The sequence below is a fragment of the Daldinia decipiens genome (assembly GCF_022478715.1).
Source record: "Daldinia decipiens strain CBS 113046 unplaced genomic scaffold F4813scaffold_23, whole genome shotgun sequence".
Taxonomy (NCBI): Eukaryota; Fungi; Ascomycota; class Sordariomycetes; order Xylariales; family Hypoxylaceae; genus Daldinia; species Daldinia decipiens.
Genome location: NW_026054566.1, coordinates 176878 through 194059, shown reverse-complemented (window position 1 = coordinate 194059; position 17182 = coordinate 176878). Strand labels below are relative to the sequence as shown.

The 17182-nt window shown below is 45.1% G+C and overlaps 6 protein-coding genes across 6 annotated transcripts; 3 read left to right on the top strand and 3 right to left on the bottom strand.

The window, feature by feature from the left end:
- The first annotated feature begins 700 nt into the window (after positions 1-700).
- Positions 701-3578, top strand: F4813DRAFT_364078 (S-adenosyl-L-methionine-dependent methyltransferase). The gene is made up of 8 exons (XM_049243775.1): positions 701-1507; positions 1598-1683; positions 1746-1768; positions 1834-1852; positions 1912-2031; positions 2084-2396; positions 2452-2754; positions 2803-3578. The coding sequence occupies exons 1-8, from the start codon at positions 1131-1133 to the stop codon at positions 2879-2881; spliced, it is 1320 nt and encodes a 439-aa protein (XP_049098317.1). The 5' UTR covers positions 701-1130; the 3' UTR covers positions 2882-3578.
- An 8-nt stretch (positions 3579-3586) lies between these two features.
- Positions 3587-5647, bottom strand: F4813DRAFT_364073 (MFS general substrate transporter). The gene is made up of 2 exons (XM_049243774.1): positions 5182-5647; positions 3587-5115 (listed from the first exon to the last, which is right to left on the bottom strand). The coding sequence occupies exons 1-2, from the start codon at positions 5449-5451 to the stop codon at positions 3664-3666; spliced, it is 1722 nt and encodes a 573-aa protein (XP_049098316.1). The 5' UTR covers positions 5452-5647; the 3' UTR covers positions 3587-3663.
- Positions 5648-5880: 233 nt separating this feature from the next.
- F4813DRAFT_364070 (uncharacterized protein) lies at positions 5881-9115 on the bottom strand. Its single transcript, XM_049243773.1, has 5 exons — positions 8813-9115; positions 7920-8748; positions 6436-7836; positions 6210-6357; positions 5881-6147 (listed from the first exon to the last, which is right to left on the bottom strand). Exons 1-3 carry the CDS (start codon positions 9022-9024, stop codon positions 6592-6594), a joined length of 2286 nt encoding a protein of 761 aa, XP_049098315.1. The 5' UTR covers positions 9025-9115; the 3' UTR covers positions 5881-6147; positions 6210-6357; positions 6436-6591.
- A 515-nt stretch (positions 9116-9630) lies between these two features.
- Positions 9631-12248, top strand: F4813DRAFT_133006 (beta-lactamase/transpeptidase-like protein). Its single transcript, XM_049238735.1, has 5 exons — positions 9631-10398; positions 10462-10584; positions 10652-10913; positions 10975-11153; positions 11207-12248. Exons 1-5 carry the CDS (start codon positions 9864-9866, stop codon positions 11863-11865), a joined length of 1758 nt encoding a protein of 585 aa, XP_049098314.1. The 5' UTR covers positions 9631-9863; the 3' UTR covers positions 11866-12248.
- A 1-nt stretch (position 12249) lies between these two features.
- On the top strand, positions 12250-14315 carry F4813DRAFT_133007 (FAD/NAD(P)-binding domain-containing protein). The gene is made up of 2 exons (XM_049238736.1): positions 12250-13488; positions 13543-14315. The coding sequence occupies exons 1-2, from the start codon at positions 12729-12731 to the stop codon at positions 14073-14075; spliced, it is 1293 nt and encodes a 430-aa protein (XP_049098313.1). The 5' UTR covers positions 12250-12728; the 3' UTR covers positions 14076-14315.
- Positions 14316-15077: 762 nt separating this feature from the next.
- Positions 15078-16213, bottom strand: F4813DRAFT_132999 (uncharacterized protein). Its single transcript, XM_049238734.1, has 3 exons — positions 15965-16213; positions 15529-15913; positions 15078-15468 (listed from the first exon to the last, which is right to left on the bottom strand). The coding sequence occupies exons 1-3, from the start codon at positions 16169-16171 to the stop codon at positions 15212-15214; spliced, it is 849 nt and encodes a 282-aa protein (XP_049098312.1). The 5' UTR covers positions 16172-16213; the 3' UTR covers positions 15078-15211.
- Between the last annotated feature and the right edge of the window lie 969 nt (positions 16214-17182).

The following is a 17182-nucleotide window of genomic DNA, read 5'->3' as shown; positions in this document are numbered from 1 at the left end:
TCAGGTGGTGATCACAAGCTATTATTCACCGCAAGTCATCTTAGCAATATTTATCGTGAGTTCAGACTATGTACAGACCAGTTCACATAGATAGTCTCAAAGTAAGGAGACGGCAACACAGATCACTGAAAGTGATTCGTCGGCTTCCGATGTGATAGGTGTGGATCCTTGTCCCGGAGGTTTTGTCAAGAGTTACGGAGTTTGCGGAGCTGAAAGCAAGTTGGCCAGCAATCTAGATTGTCCCTTTCTTCTTCTTCCTTCTCTGACAGCTCAGATAGATCTAAGCCCCGTTTAGGAAATGTCTTATGATTTACCTGCTTGTTTACAGAATAGCTTCATGGTAAGAATTTAGCAAACGCTACCTCCATAACAACTACCCAAGACAAAATAAAACAACAGAGTGACGTTGTGCTGCAACACTGGCTTTTTTGTTGGCCAATAATGCAACCTTACCCCCCACGTAACCATTCTCATGACAGCAGGTGGAGCAATAATAAAGTGCCTTTCCCCAGTTTGTCGGTACTTGGGTTTAGTACAACATTGCTAAGTCCTACCAGATCTGCACGTTAGTTGGTAAGCAGTAAGGAGTATTAAAATTTTATAAATGAGGGCTGCGAAGGATGCGAGGGATGCGAGGGATAACTAGTTCGTGTCGCCAAGTTGATCCAACCAACTGATTTTCCACGCAGCAGGGACATTCAAATATCACTTAAATCCACAACGTAAAGAATACAAGTAGGACTGACCTGTAGGAAATTTTAGACCAGTCGAAAGAGAGAAAAAAAGGAAGGGCGAAAAGAAAGAAAAAAAAACAAATAGAATAACACCAATGATAAATAAACATTATTATGAAATTCCAAGTTTCTCATCACGTCTCCTTTTCCCTCCTTACGAATAGAGCATAGTATTCGCTGCAAATACTATAAGGTCAATGTATGCCATCATCCTATCCTCATTCGAATTATCATAAGCTATTCTCAGCCCCAATAAAACTTGAGCTGAGTTTTGTGCTGGTAAATACGGGAACGGCCCGAAGCCCGAAGCCGAACGTTTGTGCTTTGGCCCCCAACTCACTAACAAATATACACACCACGGACACGGACCCGAAAACGAAAACTTGAACCGTCCAAATGGAAACTACTGATCTTATAGATTCGCCAAAAGGCCGTGGACGAAATGGATTATTGACTAGGAGACCCCCAACTCCCCCATCCACCGCCCACGTCCCACATGACCCTCGCCCTCGAGACTACACTAATACTCTTTCTTGGGATCTCCCTCCTATCTACCCTTCTACTAGCCCATCAACGAAGGCTTCAACCTCTACGTTAAAGTCAACGGCGACAACGAATGGCTCGTCGTCGTCGTCGTCGTCACTTCCAATCGAAACTGCCGATCCTTTCCAATATGTACCATCTAACTTCGACTTCGGAGCTGGTCCTAGCGTCGGCGGTGACGGGGAAGATGACCCTGTCGAGAACTATGACTACCGCCAGACTACTAAGAAGTAGGCAATCCGATCATATTCACTTTGTATATCTATCCTTGCAACCTTAGGTACCTATGAAACTAACAGTAGGATTACTTGTTCTTTTAGAAGTTTCGCCAGGGCAGCAACCGGTTCAAGTTCTTCGAGGCTCTTCCGATCAATAGTCTATAAATTTGGCCGCACATTTAACAGGAGTACGTCTCCACCGTGATTCTCCATGTTCAAGTGAGCTCTAGTGCTAATATCCAATGTAAAGACTACTTCTTGCCCCATGATAAGGTATGCACGACTAAGTACATGCCGTCTTGAACCGTGATCTTGTGCTAAAATGGACAAACATTTAGCAAGAGCAAGAGAGGAATAGTAAGACTCTACCCTACCATTGTATTGACATGAAACTGACCGATGACCCAAAATGACAGACCTTCAACATGAGATCAGTGTTGATGTACACGATGGGGCCTTACATATCTGTCCGGTGACAAATCCCAGGAGAGTGCTTGATGTCGGTACCGGTACAGGAATATGGGCACTAGAGTTCGGCATGTTCCTACTTCCCGTCCTATCTCTATACGAATACTAATATATGTGTAGCAAAGAGAAATCCCGACTGTTACGTGCTTGGAATAGACCTGAATCCTGTGCCAGACCCGCCCTTCATTCCACAGAATTGTCATTTCCTCATAGCAGACGCCGATGAGGAATGGAGATTTGGCGGCTCTTTTGACCTCATTCATGTGCGAAGCCTAGGGGAACCCACCAACAAACGCCGGCTGTTTAAGTCCATCTACGATAATCTCGCACCCGGTGGCTGGGTCGAGTTTCAGGAGTGGCTTCTCCATGTTCAGTCCTCGGACAAATCTGTTGAAGGCACAGCTTTCCAAAAATGGAACATGTTTTTGACTGAAGGAAGGTCGCCCCAGAATCATTCCCTTCTTTACAACAGAACTAACTCCTATAATAGGTCTCGAAAAGCTAGGAAGGTCATTATTCTACATCCTCGAGTATAAAGCTCTGCTAAAAGAAGCGGGGTTTGAAAATATCGTCGAACTGAAATACGCTGTGCCTACTAATACTTGGGCTCCCGGGAAGCAGTATCAAAGGATCGGTGCACGGCAGAGGATTAATACGCTGGAGGTCATCGACATCTACTCCCGCGGTGTGTTTACGCAAGGGCTGGGGTGGTCTAACCACGCGGTAGACAAGCTGTTAGCTGAAGCGCGGAAGGACATTGACAACACGCGTATTCACTCGTTCTCTACTCTGTAAGCTGAGCTATAATGATGATGTGAATAGTTATTAACGAACATTAGGATGACGGTCTACTGTCAGAAGCCTAAATCGACATATCCGACATCATCCGGTACAGCAAAATCGCTACCTAAATATTAGGGGTAATATAAGTCACCAAGCAACTCCGGAGTGGGGTGTATATACTATGCATATAGTGCTGAAATTTTAGAGGATGAGTTCGGAATAGCATAGCGTTCAAGTGTATGGCGTATGGAGTGTTTTATTACCTTAATTGGATATTTTAGGTACACGGGATTTACGATGGAATACCTCGGGCAGCAATAGGTTACGAATAGGGATAGGGATAGGGATAGGGGTAGGAACAGGTACCTACAGGTAATCAGTGCTTCTTGACTCTTGCTACTTGGTGCGGCATACATGGATCTTGTCTCCCGGACCGTCAGATTCAAACCCCGTCCGTGGTAGAATTTGGTTCATGTACTCTGGTTACGAAGTTGACGTGAAGCCTCAATACATATGTTGAGTTCTCTCTATGAACCGTGTCGCGCGCAAGCCCACTTTTACCCTCGGCACGAATCTCTGTGACGAGTAGATCATCTAAGTAGATCATCCTTCGTGGCGGATGAGATCCACTTCCTCGTGAATATGTGATAGTTTCTGCAGGTTGCAGTCTGTAGGCTACTGTATGATCTATCACTGTGATAACCCATAGATGATAAAAACTGGGAACACCCAAGAATGAATTAACATTGTCAATTTTGACGGTGAGGAGATCTACGAAGATGATGGAGTCGAGGATATGACGCACGATACCTAATGAGGTACAATATACATAAAGCTACGCGCTGTTGAGATATGTCTATTATTTTATTAGAATCAAATATTACTGATACGAGGCGAGTCTCTTTCCCCGTCTTTGGCTATTCCTCAAAACGCTGGTTCCCAAGATCTCGCCCTTTCAGATCTATCTCATCTAAGAACATCGAAGTTATCAAGCCCAATGCACTCAGGCCGGTCATCGTATAAAATATCGTCCGGAAGCAGTTTAAATAGACCCCCAAGACCTGACTTAGAGTTGTGAGAGAAACATCTAGTGATCTCAACTTTTCAATGAAGTTCACCGCATTTGAAGCGTCTTTCAGAGGTGCTAAACCTCCCGTTAACTGGAGGGCGCTGTCAGAGATGAACGTCAAGAAAACATTGCTAAAGATAGTCGAGGAGATGGTGAGGCCAATAAGACCTCCAAACATGCGAATGGAGAGAAATGACCCAATAGCTACGCCTGTGTCATCGATATTCTTCACACTCGCTTGCATAGGAAGAATATTGAGACGTAGTAACGCAACGCCTTGTCCCCAGAGAATAGGAAGCCCGTAACGCGTGGATGATGAGGTCCCAACATCGAAGAGAGCCAGCAAGCCAGTTCCTAGCGTAAGGATGACCCATGAAAGTCGTAGAAGCCATACATATCCTCCGAATAACGGGACCATCATCATTGCGACGGCTGCGAACACCACGCTGATAATACATGTAGGCAACAGTGAGACCGCCGCTGAGATTGCGGTTTCAAGCTCCACGGATTGGTAGAGCAAGGGCAAGTACTGCAATAAAGAAACCAGAACCATTCCATGGATGAAGCCCCCTAGCAGCGCCATATTTCCGGTCTTGGAGTGGAAGAGTCGATGAGGAACAATGGGTGCCGCGGGCTTCGCCTCGTAGAAGGCAAAGGCGGCAAGCACCGCGACTCCTAAGAGCATCGGGAGGAGTGTCTGCCAGGAAGCCCATGGAAATAAAGAACCCGCCCAACTGACTGGTATAACAAAAATCGTGATTCCGATAATAACTAGTGCCATGCCAATCCAGTCAATGCGCCTCAAATTCTTGGCCAGCGTTGCATCGAGCGGGACGGGCCGCAGCTTCAAGAAGAACACCACCAAAGGCGTCCCTACTCCTAGGAACGGCAGGTTGATCCATCCAATCCACCTCCAAGTAGCATACGTAGTAAAAAGGCCACCAACGCTAGGTCCCATGATGTTGCCAACCGCCGAAGGAATAGCCATCAAACCGAGATATTTCGAGCGCTCCTCCAGCGTCGTCATATCGGCGAGAATCACCTGGGTCAAAACGTCGATTCCCCCGCCGCCGAAGCCTTGGAGGACCCGTGCGGCAATGACGGTGTTCATATTTTGCGCCAGGGCAAAAATAGCGGAACCGGTAAGGAATAATGCCATGCACACGTAGAGAGGCGGCTTTCGACCGAACGCGTCGGATATGCCGGCCCAAACTGGCTGCATGACCAGACCGCATAGGGTGTATGCCAGATTCGCCCAGAACGATTGCAAACTCGAGCCCTTTAACTCGCCAGCTACAGTCTAACGATGGGTATCAATATGTAACCTAAGCGGCATACAGACCAGGAAGGGGGTGTCATGGCTCACTGGAAGGGCAATGCCTAGACAAGTCGCATCTAGCTGAAAAACAAAAAGGATTGCCGCAAGCCCTACGAAGGCCAGTTTAAAAGAAAGCGACTTTCTTAGTGTTGATTCAGTATTTTCCGCTCCATTTTGCTCCCCGATCTCCCTTGCTGTTTCTACGTCCTCGACCTTCTCCGAGTTTCGTCCTAGGTCTGGTTTTATTGGTATGACGGGAGCAGAGATGTCAGCCCCTGGATTGGTATTGGTATTGGTATTGGCTTCGGGATGGCCCATTGTGGGCGAAGGAGCTCGAGTCTCTGACCAATTGGATAGGTACCAAGGTAAGCAATGCTCACGCAAGAGAGAGCGTTGATTTGTGGATTACGGAGGTTATAGAGATTAAAAGGCCAAGCAATTGGCCGGTAATTCGTATTATATGTAATATCAAGGGCACCTCATCTTCTTATAACGGGCTGGTCTTTTAATTTACTCTACTACGACCTCGCCACGCAACACAAGGTTCGCATATATGTATATATCGGCATATTGACAAGGGGTATGAAATTGTACCCTGGTTCAGCACGTTGGGTTGCCTCAGCCCATTTTTATTTGGGACTGGATATCTTGAAATAGTGGAGAGCATACAAGTAAGAAAAGGGTGGACGCCAAGCATGTCACCTCTGGTCAAACACTGTATAAGTCAAACGTCGATGCTATTGTTAACCCGAATTTCAGTGTATTTATAAAACTTTTAGTGTATTTATAAGACTTTAACGGAGAGGTAGGTATATGCTGAAATTCACGCAGTTATATCTTCATCGTTAGAACTTTAGATCGCATCAAGTATTATCAGTTGATAGTTTAATCCAAAATGAAAGGGGAAATGCCATGATTTACTTCCATTGTAAAAATAGCCTCAGTTATTAAAGAGACCCGGTATACATGGCTCCCTCCGTAAGGTCTGATGTTAATAAACTACTTGCCTACGGGCTAACTTGGGACTTAGTATTAATGTGAGTAAATAAATCTTTGGCTCCTTCGGATTGACGTACAATAATGGCTATTCGCACAGGACGATCTCAACGGAGCGAAAATAAAATAACTATCTCGGGTGTATAATTCGACATATATTATTTAACAGCGCACATATAACTCATAGCTGTTGAATACTATGTCAAGTAGACCAGAAGAGGATGCTGGCTGTGCCATTATATTTAAATTAGTTTTAAACTCGTAATTTGCGCCAGATGATGAATTTAGTCATGGTTTACAACTGACCTTCCAACTCGCTTAACATTTGCGAATGCAAATTTAAAAATAAAAAATAAGATAATTAGCCTAGTATGTGATTCGATAGGCATTATACGTACAGTCGAGCCGGGCAAACCAGTCGAAATGCATAAGCAACACTGGTGTAGAAAAGGAGCTCCCAACTCATTTTTCAGTCGTAAATAATTGAAATAGATCTGATGTTATATTATATTCCGAGTGACTAGGTGTGGGATAAGACTGTAGACCAGATCCATCTAAAAAGGTTGGCGGAGGTGCAGTTGTACAAAAGTCGAAGTTTATGATATCTATTGCGGACTCCCCCAGAACCATCCCACCATCTTCGGGAAGCTGCATTAGGGGTGTATTTAAGTTCTCTCCCGTTCTGTTGGTTGGGGAACTAGTTGAAATTGGATCTCCTCCCGGACTTGAGGTGGAGGTTGGGATAAAAAAGGACTTTGGGCAGCGTAGACCGAGGGGACTGATATCGATATAGTCTAGAGGTCCCTGTGATTGACCTCCTGGCTTAGCTTTCATAATTTCGATATTTTCTAGAGCCCATGCTAAACCGTCTCGTAGACGAGGGTAATACGTCGCCTGAAAACTAGGATTGTGCAAAACCTGGAGATACCGACAAACTGCCCATAGGATTTCTAAATCAGCCTCGAGTTCTAGTGCGGGGACTTGACCTTTGGCTAAGGTGTTGAAGTAAAATGCGACTATCTCTATGAATGCTACTACGGGATAGTTGCCGAGCATTCGGTCCAGTAGAGCTAAACTTGTCGTAGTGGGTGACGAGGAACCGGCCTCGGAAACAAGTCTGAGGCAGATGCGAGCATGATCGCGCATTTGCCGCTGAGCAAGCTCGTCCTGGCGATCACGACGAAGGCAAAGAACCTGAGTTACATGATAACAATACTTTAGTTCAAGTTGTATGCTGGTTAGTCCTGCTGTATCTCCCGGGAATGTGGCAGCTATTAATTCGTGGTTTTGCTGGTGCCATTCATCTACAAGCTGAGTCATGCGACGCGCCTGTCGAACACGATATACCTCTTCGGCAGTATTCGCCCTCGAAGAATAAAGGGAGAGGTATACTTCTTCCCAAATTTCCATCATATGGTCGAAACCGTTGTTGAGTCGGCGACTTGGCGGCTCATTATCGTTGGTGGAGCTTAAAGTCAAGTCCGAATCGAATAGATGAATATCGCAAGTTTGGCCAGACATGAAAGCACGCTGTTTGTCTAGAGCATAGAGAACTCTGAATAGTCGTTCCGACTCTGTTTGTCTGTGGCCGGCGTCGTCCTCACTGGTTCTGGATCGGTGGAGCCCAAGAGTAAGGCCGACCTGGCAGGCCGTCTGACACATACGTTCAAACATTATATTACCATAGAATTGCTTAGATACGAGGGCCTTAATAAATGTGCCGCAGAAATATGTTAGAAGTCCGTCTTCAAGTACGAATAGAGAAATACGGGAGAGTTGTTGTAACATACCAGCATTATGAGCACCTGAACGTTAATTATGGAGGGGCATGTGAAAGGGTCGAGATCAGCCAGAGCACGGTCGCAGTTCTGTAAGAAAGAAGGAAGTAGATCATTGTTCATATTCCTTGTATTAGACTGGGTAGCTTCCGCTACCTGCACTTCGAGACCCAGACCAAGCAAAACGATATTGTTGAATATGGATGTCCAAGCGCTACTATCGCTCGACGACTCGGCCGAATAATACGTATCAATAGCACGATAAAGCAGTGTCTCTTCGAATATTGGAAAGCGGATGTTGATATTGCCTAAGAAGTTATTAACAAATAAGTCAAGTAAAAATCGCGGTGGAGCTGTGATAGGCTTATGGTCGCTCGCTATGACGGGTTGCTGGCATTGTGGTAAGGGAAAGTTTTGGAGCTGTCGTCGAAGAGCAATTCGCAACGCTGGGTCCTTAACGATCGCGTCTACATCGCCGTCTTGTTGACCCCCGCGCTCGACGAGAAATTGGGCTAGCTGCTTGGATAATGATACAAGTAAAGGAATAGCCGCAGGATAGCTATAAGTCCGTTCACCCCCTTGACCTAACCGTATAGTTTCATGTCGACATCTATCCTCGGCCACTCGTCCAGGTCGATCCCTCTGGACGCTTGGTAAAATGGCACTACCTTCATCATTACCCGAGGTCTGTGTTGGTTGAGGTAAAGATGAAGTAGGAGGAGGGGGATTCGAGTTGGAAGTGAATGCTCGAGCAGCGAGTTGTTCGGTGATTTTAGTGAGGGCGCTTAAAGTCTGATCGACTCCGTCGAGACGTTCTAGGACGGTGGTGAAATCGTCTCGGCTACAAGAAGAAGATGCTCTGTTAATTTGTTATAAATAGTAAAGCTCAGGACGAGAATACTTGCAGCTGCTTGGTTTGATTCACCCGCTTAACGGTGCCAGACGAGGTACAGGCGATGCCGGTTTTACGGCAGCTAGAACACTCTGGTTGAAGCCTATCGCATTTGATCTTACGATATCGACATTGATCACAAGCTGAGGAGGGTACGTCATCGCTTCGTGATCTCGGGCGTTTGCGACCTTCAGACGCCGTATTCGTATTGTCGTCGTCGTCCATGAGTTTCCTTAGTTACAGTTCATAGTTTATAATTTATAGTTGGTAGGTTAGGTATCTAAGGTAGTTTAGCATTTACCGTTTGCAATTTACAATTTACAATTTACAATTAATCAGCATCTCTTCCGAACCTTAAATTATTAGAATATCACGTCACTGGGATCACGGTCCGTCCCCATTTATCACGTAATCCGATAAGGCAAGGGTCTACATATGTAATGAATCAGGTAATCTAACCTAACCTAGACCTTTAATGATATACATTCCCCCCTATGGATACACGGCCCAAATGTCTACCATACCATTAACAGATATATTACATAGGTGTATAACCAATTATCGACGATGGGGCGCGGCTATTGGAATGCGGACTTAATTATAATTTATGTTCAAGTAAACTCGATCCCCGGTCCTCGGTGTAGAATCATGAGGTCTACCACAATATCGGGATACCTACATACCTAAGAAAACTTCAGAATAGAGATATATGAGGCGTCTCTAATTGGACAGGACTCCGATTCGTGTCTTGGATATATGAACAAAACTTAACTACCCCTATTAGCACCGCGGAGGGAACCTGATCAAGTTCCTATCAATGTCGGCTTCTATACGCAATGAGACACCAGCAATATCCCACCATTCGCTTGGCGGTTAATTACCCGGGTTGCAGTCTGCATCTGATAGCCTTATTCGACGCGGGGTTAATGTGAAGCAATTGCTTGTAGCTCCCGTATGCGTAAAAGGAATGATAATTCTTCTACTATTCGAACCTAATATAATTGTGTCATATGATATACTGACTCCCATCTTAACTAACTTCTCTAACGTAGACATATTTGAAAATGCGATCATTTGGAGTCATAGCATTATTTACTATACTCGGTATCTATGCCAAAGAGAATTGCCCTCTGTATGGCTTAGGATATCCGAACCCTACCGACCTTCTTACCCAACCGGGTATTCAGAAGGCGGCAAGTTCTCTCGACTCGGCTTTTGCACAATACATCGACAATTCTAACAAGACTAAATCGGATCGATTCTCCTATTCAGTTGAAGTATTTTCCGCTGATGAAGATGAACCGTTGTGGTCGCATCACTGGACTGCAACTAACTTAAAAAATCTCAACTCGACAGGAGTCAAAAACGTAGATGGTAATACCGTGTACAGACTTGGAAGTGTTACAAAGATATTTACCATATTAACGTTCCTCGCTGAAGTAGGCGATACTATGTGGAATGAACCTATTACTAAATATATTCCGGAAATAAAGGCGATGGTCACTGACGTCGACACTTCTCATTCAATTTCAAAGCCAGACTGGGACTCTATCACAATTGGGTCATTAGCTAGTCAAATGTCGGGCCTTGTTAGAGACTGTAAGTTATTACCCGTTCTCGCAATGTTGATCGAAAACAATCTTATGCAACTGGTACTTTTAGACGCTTTATTGGGCGAACTCACACAAGGGTCAACCACCACGCAGGCAGCTTCAATTGGATTCCCCGTCTTAGAAGATGCAGAAATACCTCCTTGTGGCAACAGGCCAGTATGCAATAGAACGCGTATGTTTGCCCCTAACAGCTTACATATGGCCGACACCAGTTCATTTAGAACTAACCAATTTGTTAGAATACTTCGAAGGTCTTAGTAAACTTCCCCCATCGTTTTCGCCATTTGTTACGCCAACATACTCGGACATCGGTTATACACTCCTTGGATACGCCTTGGAACAGATGACGGGAAAGTCGTTCGGCAGGGTAGTCCAAGACAGAGTTATTAAGCCCCTTGGTTTGAATCGTACTTTCTATACAACTCCCGCAGATTCACTCGGGATTATACCAGGCGGTCGTTACGAAACGAGTTGGGCTTTTAACATGGGCAATGAGTCGCCGTAAGTACGATCCTGAAATATCTACTTATCACTAGTTCTTAAGTAACTCACCAATGGAAAGTACCGGTAATATGTATACATCTTCCTCGGATTTATCCCGAGTCGGCAGAGCCATATTAAGGTCAACTATTCTGCCACCATCTATGACGAGAAGATGGCTCAAGCCCACGAGCTTCAGCTCAGATCCAAAATCTAGCGTAGGTGCACCGTGGGGTGTACGTCAGCTTCAATTTTCTAAAGGCACGCAAATCAATTCTGAATGATTAACTAATATATTAACCTTACGATCGCAGATTCGCCTTACCAATTCGCGACTACATTCAACAAAGCCGGGAGTCTAGGGAGGTATAGCACCTTGCTAGCTATCATTCCAGACTTCAATATTGGATTCTCTATCCTGACCGCTGGCGATGCTCCCGCTAGTTTAACTATGGATATAGCAGACACGTTGTCGAATACTTACCTCCCAACCATGGTGAACACGGCACGCATCCAGGCGGATGCGCTCTATGGTGGATCATATAAGAACCCTAATTCTGCGGTGAATTCATCTTTAAGCATCGTGGTTGACAGTAAAACTCCTGGTCTGAGTCTAAGTTCATGGATCAGCAATGGAACGAACTTGCTATGGTATTCTGTAGCCATGAGCCGAAACGTGACCAAGGATTATTGGAGTCAAATCCGGCCAAGTGTTCGTCTTTATCCAACTGGATTGTGGGACGCGACATCTGACGGAGGAAAAAGAGTTGCGTTCAAGGCAATATTCGAGGACCTAAGCTTACCCAACGCCTCGAAGCCTTTTACGACGGACTGCTCGACTTGGGTCGGCGTTTCGGGGATCATGTACGGCTCCAAACCGTTGGATCAGTTTATCTTTAACATCGATGCCGCTGGAAATGTGACGAGCATTGAGAATGGTGCATTAAGGAATAAACTAGAGAAGATAGAATAATGTCTATAAAACTTTCCCCGTTACCTTAATAAGCGCAAGTCTAGGTAGTTACCTACACATTTTCTAACCTAGTAACCTAGTGAGATGGCTGCTTACCGTGTCTAAGAGATCACGAGTGACGCCTCCTGAATTTCGCCAACGACGGAAATAACTGTTCGATACTTTTGCGCTCAGTAATCGTCCCCTAAATGGCCACTAGATGCATTTCTTATATCTTGACATGATCATAACATAATCATAACATAATGCTGAGTTTATAGTCATCGGAGCCGTGATCCTGTGCCGAGGCCGAGACAGGTATAGCAACACGGAAGATGGGTTTAGGCCGGGTAACCCGAATCCCGACAAAAATCGGAGAAGAGACGACTTCTAGTTGGTGATTAGGCGATAATAATCAACCGGGATCCCCAGCGCTGACGATGCCCGATTTTACTAAGGTCTTATAAAGATCTAGCTTCGGAAATATTCAACTTCCAGGGTAAATAGCAAAAGACTACCCATTTTATCGTTGTAAATGCTCTATTCATTGGAAGACACTATTCTTCATGATAATGACAACCAGGGTTGCAACTAACACGGGATTAATCGGTCGCGCATCCACAGGTGTACGACAAGCTCACCTAAAGATATCATCATACTCCTATCGCGCCTCCGATGCGCCGAATTCACGTTCCTTTGCGCATTCATCGCCGGTAGTGGATGGGGACATATTAATGGCATCGTAACAATATTTCTCCAATAATATTACTGTTTTGTTGTGCTATAAGAACCCTGGCTGCTACTCGGAGCGTCGTCCCTTTACGTATTAACGCCCCACACAACTACACACTCCAACATCTCTAGCCGTCGATTCTCATCACGCCATGACTGCCGCAAAGCCGTTTGATATTGCTATAGTCGGGGGCGGTATAAGCGGACTGACGCTCGCAGTTGCCCTCCTGCAGCAAAACGTGCCCTTTACAGTTTACGAATCTTCTTCGAAATTTACCGAGATTGGCGCCGGCTTGGGGTTCGGGCCAAATGCTGCAACTGCCGTTGAACTTATTTCTCGCGAGCTGTTTGAGGGGCTTGAGCGACGTGTTACTCTCGGTTGGGAGAGCAAGCGAAAGAACTGGTTCACGATTAGGGTTGGCGATCAGAGAAAGGCAGGCCTAGATGGAGTGCTGAAGCAGAAGGAAAAGGAGGGGTTGAAAGTCGGAGACCCAATTTTCGACATTCAATACACTGACGATAGACTTGCCGGCGGTGTGCATCGAGCACATTTCCTAGATGACCTTCTCACGCTGATACCGGACTCCGTGTCGAGATTCGGCAAGAGGTTAGTTAACATCAGCAGCGCTACAGACGGATCGCAGGATGCTATTTTGCACTTCGCGGACGGGACTACGGCGCAGCATAGTGCTGTGATAGGTTGTGACGGAATAAAATCCAAGACCAGGGAGATACTGCTGGGCGAACAGTCGAAAGCCGTATTCTCTGGAAAATACGCATATAGGGGGTTGATACCGATGGAACGAGCCGTGGAATTACTAGGCGCTGAAATAGCCGAAAACCCTCAGTTATGGATGGGCTATCATCGTCACCTGCTTACCTTCCCAATCGAGAAGGGTAAGACTATGAATGGTTGGCATTCTAAGAAAATATTCCCCCTGCTTTAAGCTAATTGTTGTATCACAGTTGTGGCCTTCAGCTCTTGCGACACATGGACCGATCCACAGTGGGTGGTGAAAGCATCAAAGGAGAAAATGCTGGCCGATTATAGTACATGGGGACCTGCGGTGAATTCCATCATCAACTCTATGGAGAAAAGAGACGTCTGGGCTCTCTTTAACGATCCACCTGCAGAAACTTACTACGGGTTAAGCCCTCGAATATGTCTCCTCGGCGATGCTGCGCACGGTACCACGCCTCACCAGGGCGCAGGTGCCGGTATGTGCATTGAAGACTGCTATATCCTAAGCCATCTCATAGGAGCAGCAAAAAGCACCCAAGATCTTAGCAAGGCGTTCCAAGTATACGATGAGGTAAGGCGGCTGAGAACCCTCAAGTTGGTAGAAACCAGCAGAGAGGCCGGCATGCTATACGAGTTCGAACTCGAAGGTGACGATCTCGAGGCTATTGAAAGAAACTTCAAATCGCGTATGAGTTGGATCTGGGATGTGGATTTGAAGCAAGACCTGGAGAAGGCCTTATCAATCCTTAAAGGCTAACTACCTCCTCTGTGTACGATGTTAGCGATGTTTATAGAAGGTTTCTTGCTCCTTTAATTATCTACAAATTTGCATTGTACAATCCTAGAGTAGTGAACGCGCCTAGATCCAAAAATTGAAGGATAGTTTAATGGGGAAACTTGTATCGCGTATATAATAGTCTATAGAGGAGCTGCGTTAGGTGTTCTATGGATCACATACTGGCGTATGCTATACAGCTTGACCACGAGCTGAATTTAGTCCAGGTCTTTGATCCGTCTAGGTGATTAATGATCATTTCCCCCAGACGGTTAGTCATGTACATGTTGGTTGGTTCACTGCCGTCAAGAAAACCCCGTGGGATAATCCCATCCCATTTTGTTAGGCCATGGGTAGTAAAGGGTACAGGTTGTTTCGAGACATCTGTTAGAGGTATTTCAAGCTCCATTGGGCTTCTCATGGTTGTATAATTCGGCTTAGTTCCTATGAGTTCTCGTAAGTCTACAATCATATTTTTCCCGCTTCACGTTCCTTCTTAAACGTATATGGCCAGGTAGTTACAATAAGCTAGTAGACAACCTTGCCCTCCCCCTATGTGGTTAGAGAGCTGTCAAGTTTGGCAAACTAGAAGCTACGCATACGATGGACAATAGCGAAGTACCGGCGTAACAATAATTTTAAATGATTCTATCTAGATTTCTGTATATTTGGTAGGTGAATATTATTCCGCACATATTGTTACCTCTAAGGAGGTATCTAAACTACTAAGAATTCCGGGCCGAAGAGTTGGTAAACATGCCACTATCGTAGCTGATTCTTCGGAGTGAATAAACCACGACTAGGTTGAAGAATAAGAATCTAAGCCTTAGCCCCAACCCTTTGCGCATAAGGCGGCACCTCGACTATGATAGCACAGACGGAGTATAGCACGTCTACTGATGCTTTGTTGCCATACTATCAACACGCGCAATTAGTAAATCGTTATCACGTATAAACAATTTAGGCTCTACTACTTACTACGAGGTACGCAAGCTAGAATTCCCTTTTTCCTAGGTCGTTCAACCAGGAGATGTCTGAATAGCGAAATCTTAGGCCGTCGCCTGTTCTAGACCACCCTTTAAATAAGACCGCTGTCTCATCTCTCATCTCGTCGTAGTTTAAAAAAGAAGGAAAAAAAAGGCAGTTTCGGCTCTACGCAGCGATCCACCGACCCATACCTCTTTCCGCTGGTTAAAACCCCCTTCTTTACGATCATTATCATCTTCTTGAGCGACTGGGCGTAGGTACACGGAGCACCCAAGGGCCCGAAAGCACTTCCATATAGCCATGTCAAGACCTTTGAGCGTATCTGGTTCACAAAAGTGCCAACTAGTATGAGGATAACTATGCGTTGTATAGAAGCCTAGATATCCACCTAAATTGAGATTTCTTTGTTTAGTTGTCAGTCCAAATCGATGATAAATATGGGGTTTACCTTTGGGCATGAACATCTCTTGGCTAATGATAGCATGCATATGATTGTATAGAGGCACCTGAATCAAGTCTAGAGGCCTAGGATGGCTAGTTAGTTGGTCATTTCCACGCGTTGCATCAAGGTTATACGTCAGCGTAATGCGGTGCCCAGATCGAACCTTGGAAAACTTCGTGTTCGCAATCACTGTAGAATGCAGCCCATTGAATAGATGGACGATTAATTTCAAGCTGTGACCAGTCAAATGATATAGTCTTGCCATTGTGTCGGACCTCGAGTTGGCCACCCTCATGAGCAACCGGTAGACAAACGACAAGTGATCCAAATTGAGACTCGGAGCGTGGTGTATCGACATGTGCACGAAAGTGACCAGATGGACCGGTATAATCTATCACTTGATTAGTATATAGATGCAAGATACTAATTTGAAAATACTCACGTTCAGCTTATACAGCTCAGCCCTAACGCCTCTATGGTTATTACTGTCCATTTTCCAATCTGGAAGCAAGATCTGCGCAACTAAATCGATGATGCCACAATCATGATAGAAATTCAAGGAGAAATGAAATGGGTCAAGTTTTAAAGCCTTGTGATAACTTTCATCGTAGACATCTTGCCCACCGAGACCAAATATAGCAGGGCTCATATCGGCTACCAATTAAGCCAAGTTTCCTGGTGCAGGTGGTTCAGTCGGAAAGTCAAGCTTACAATGCGAACCGGGGGTCGATTGGTTGGGAGAATCCCATCGAAGAGTCATGTGACTAGGTGGAATAGGAGGTAATGATAGGCTCGACGTGGTAGTAGTTTTATCTTCTTGGGTCGGGGGCTGCGTAGATGTCGTTTCCGCGGGTTGTTGTAGCTTATCAACTTGTTTACAACCAATGGGGACGGACCCGCCACAGGCAAAGACGAAACTCTCACGACTCGTCGTCATTGACTCACGAAGCTCTTGCAGAAGTTTTCTTGTCTCTGCCGTGCCAACATATTTTCCAGTCGCCCAACGGGGTCCGTACTTGTCTCTTCCAAGATACATGGCTTAAGAGGCAACTCATGTATGAGTGAAGTAATTATAATATAGATTGTAAAGTAGGAAGTGAATAGTAACTATTTCGCTTGTTGTTTGCAATGAGACATATCTATATACCCTTCTATTGCAGTCCGTGTGCCTAGGCAGCAAAGGCTTAAACCCACATACACAAAAGATGGCGGTAACATGGGACAAGGTACCAAGACCTAGATCCCTAGGAGAAGACTATGAGTCACTAACAATTCATAATCTAGCAAGCCACTTACATGTAGAATTCTATAATCCATTCTATTCACCGCCAATATTCTTTCTGCGCCTAGAGTACATCTGATCCTTATCGTCTATAGCAGCCCCTCAACTCATCGCATAGTTAAGTTGATAATAATACTACGTAGTTCCTTGAGTATATGGTTTGTTAGATAAGGACGTGAGTGGCTCACAAGATACTGTCTGCCTAAAGTCTATCCTAAGATCGGTAAGATTGTCATAGCTTGGTATATGTAGGGAGTTATTTCAAGCGAAAACCCTCGTACCTTGATCCCCATCAAATGGATTGCACCCCTAGAACTCAAGGCTTCTACTTCTATTGGTATCGTAATATACTAGATGATCATTGATTGGACTAATTAA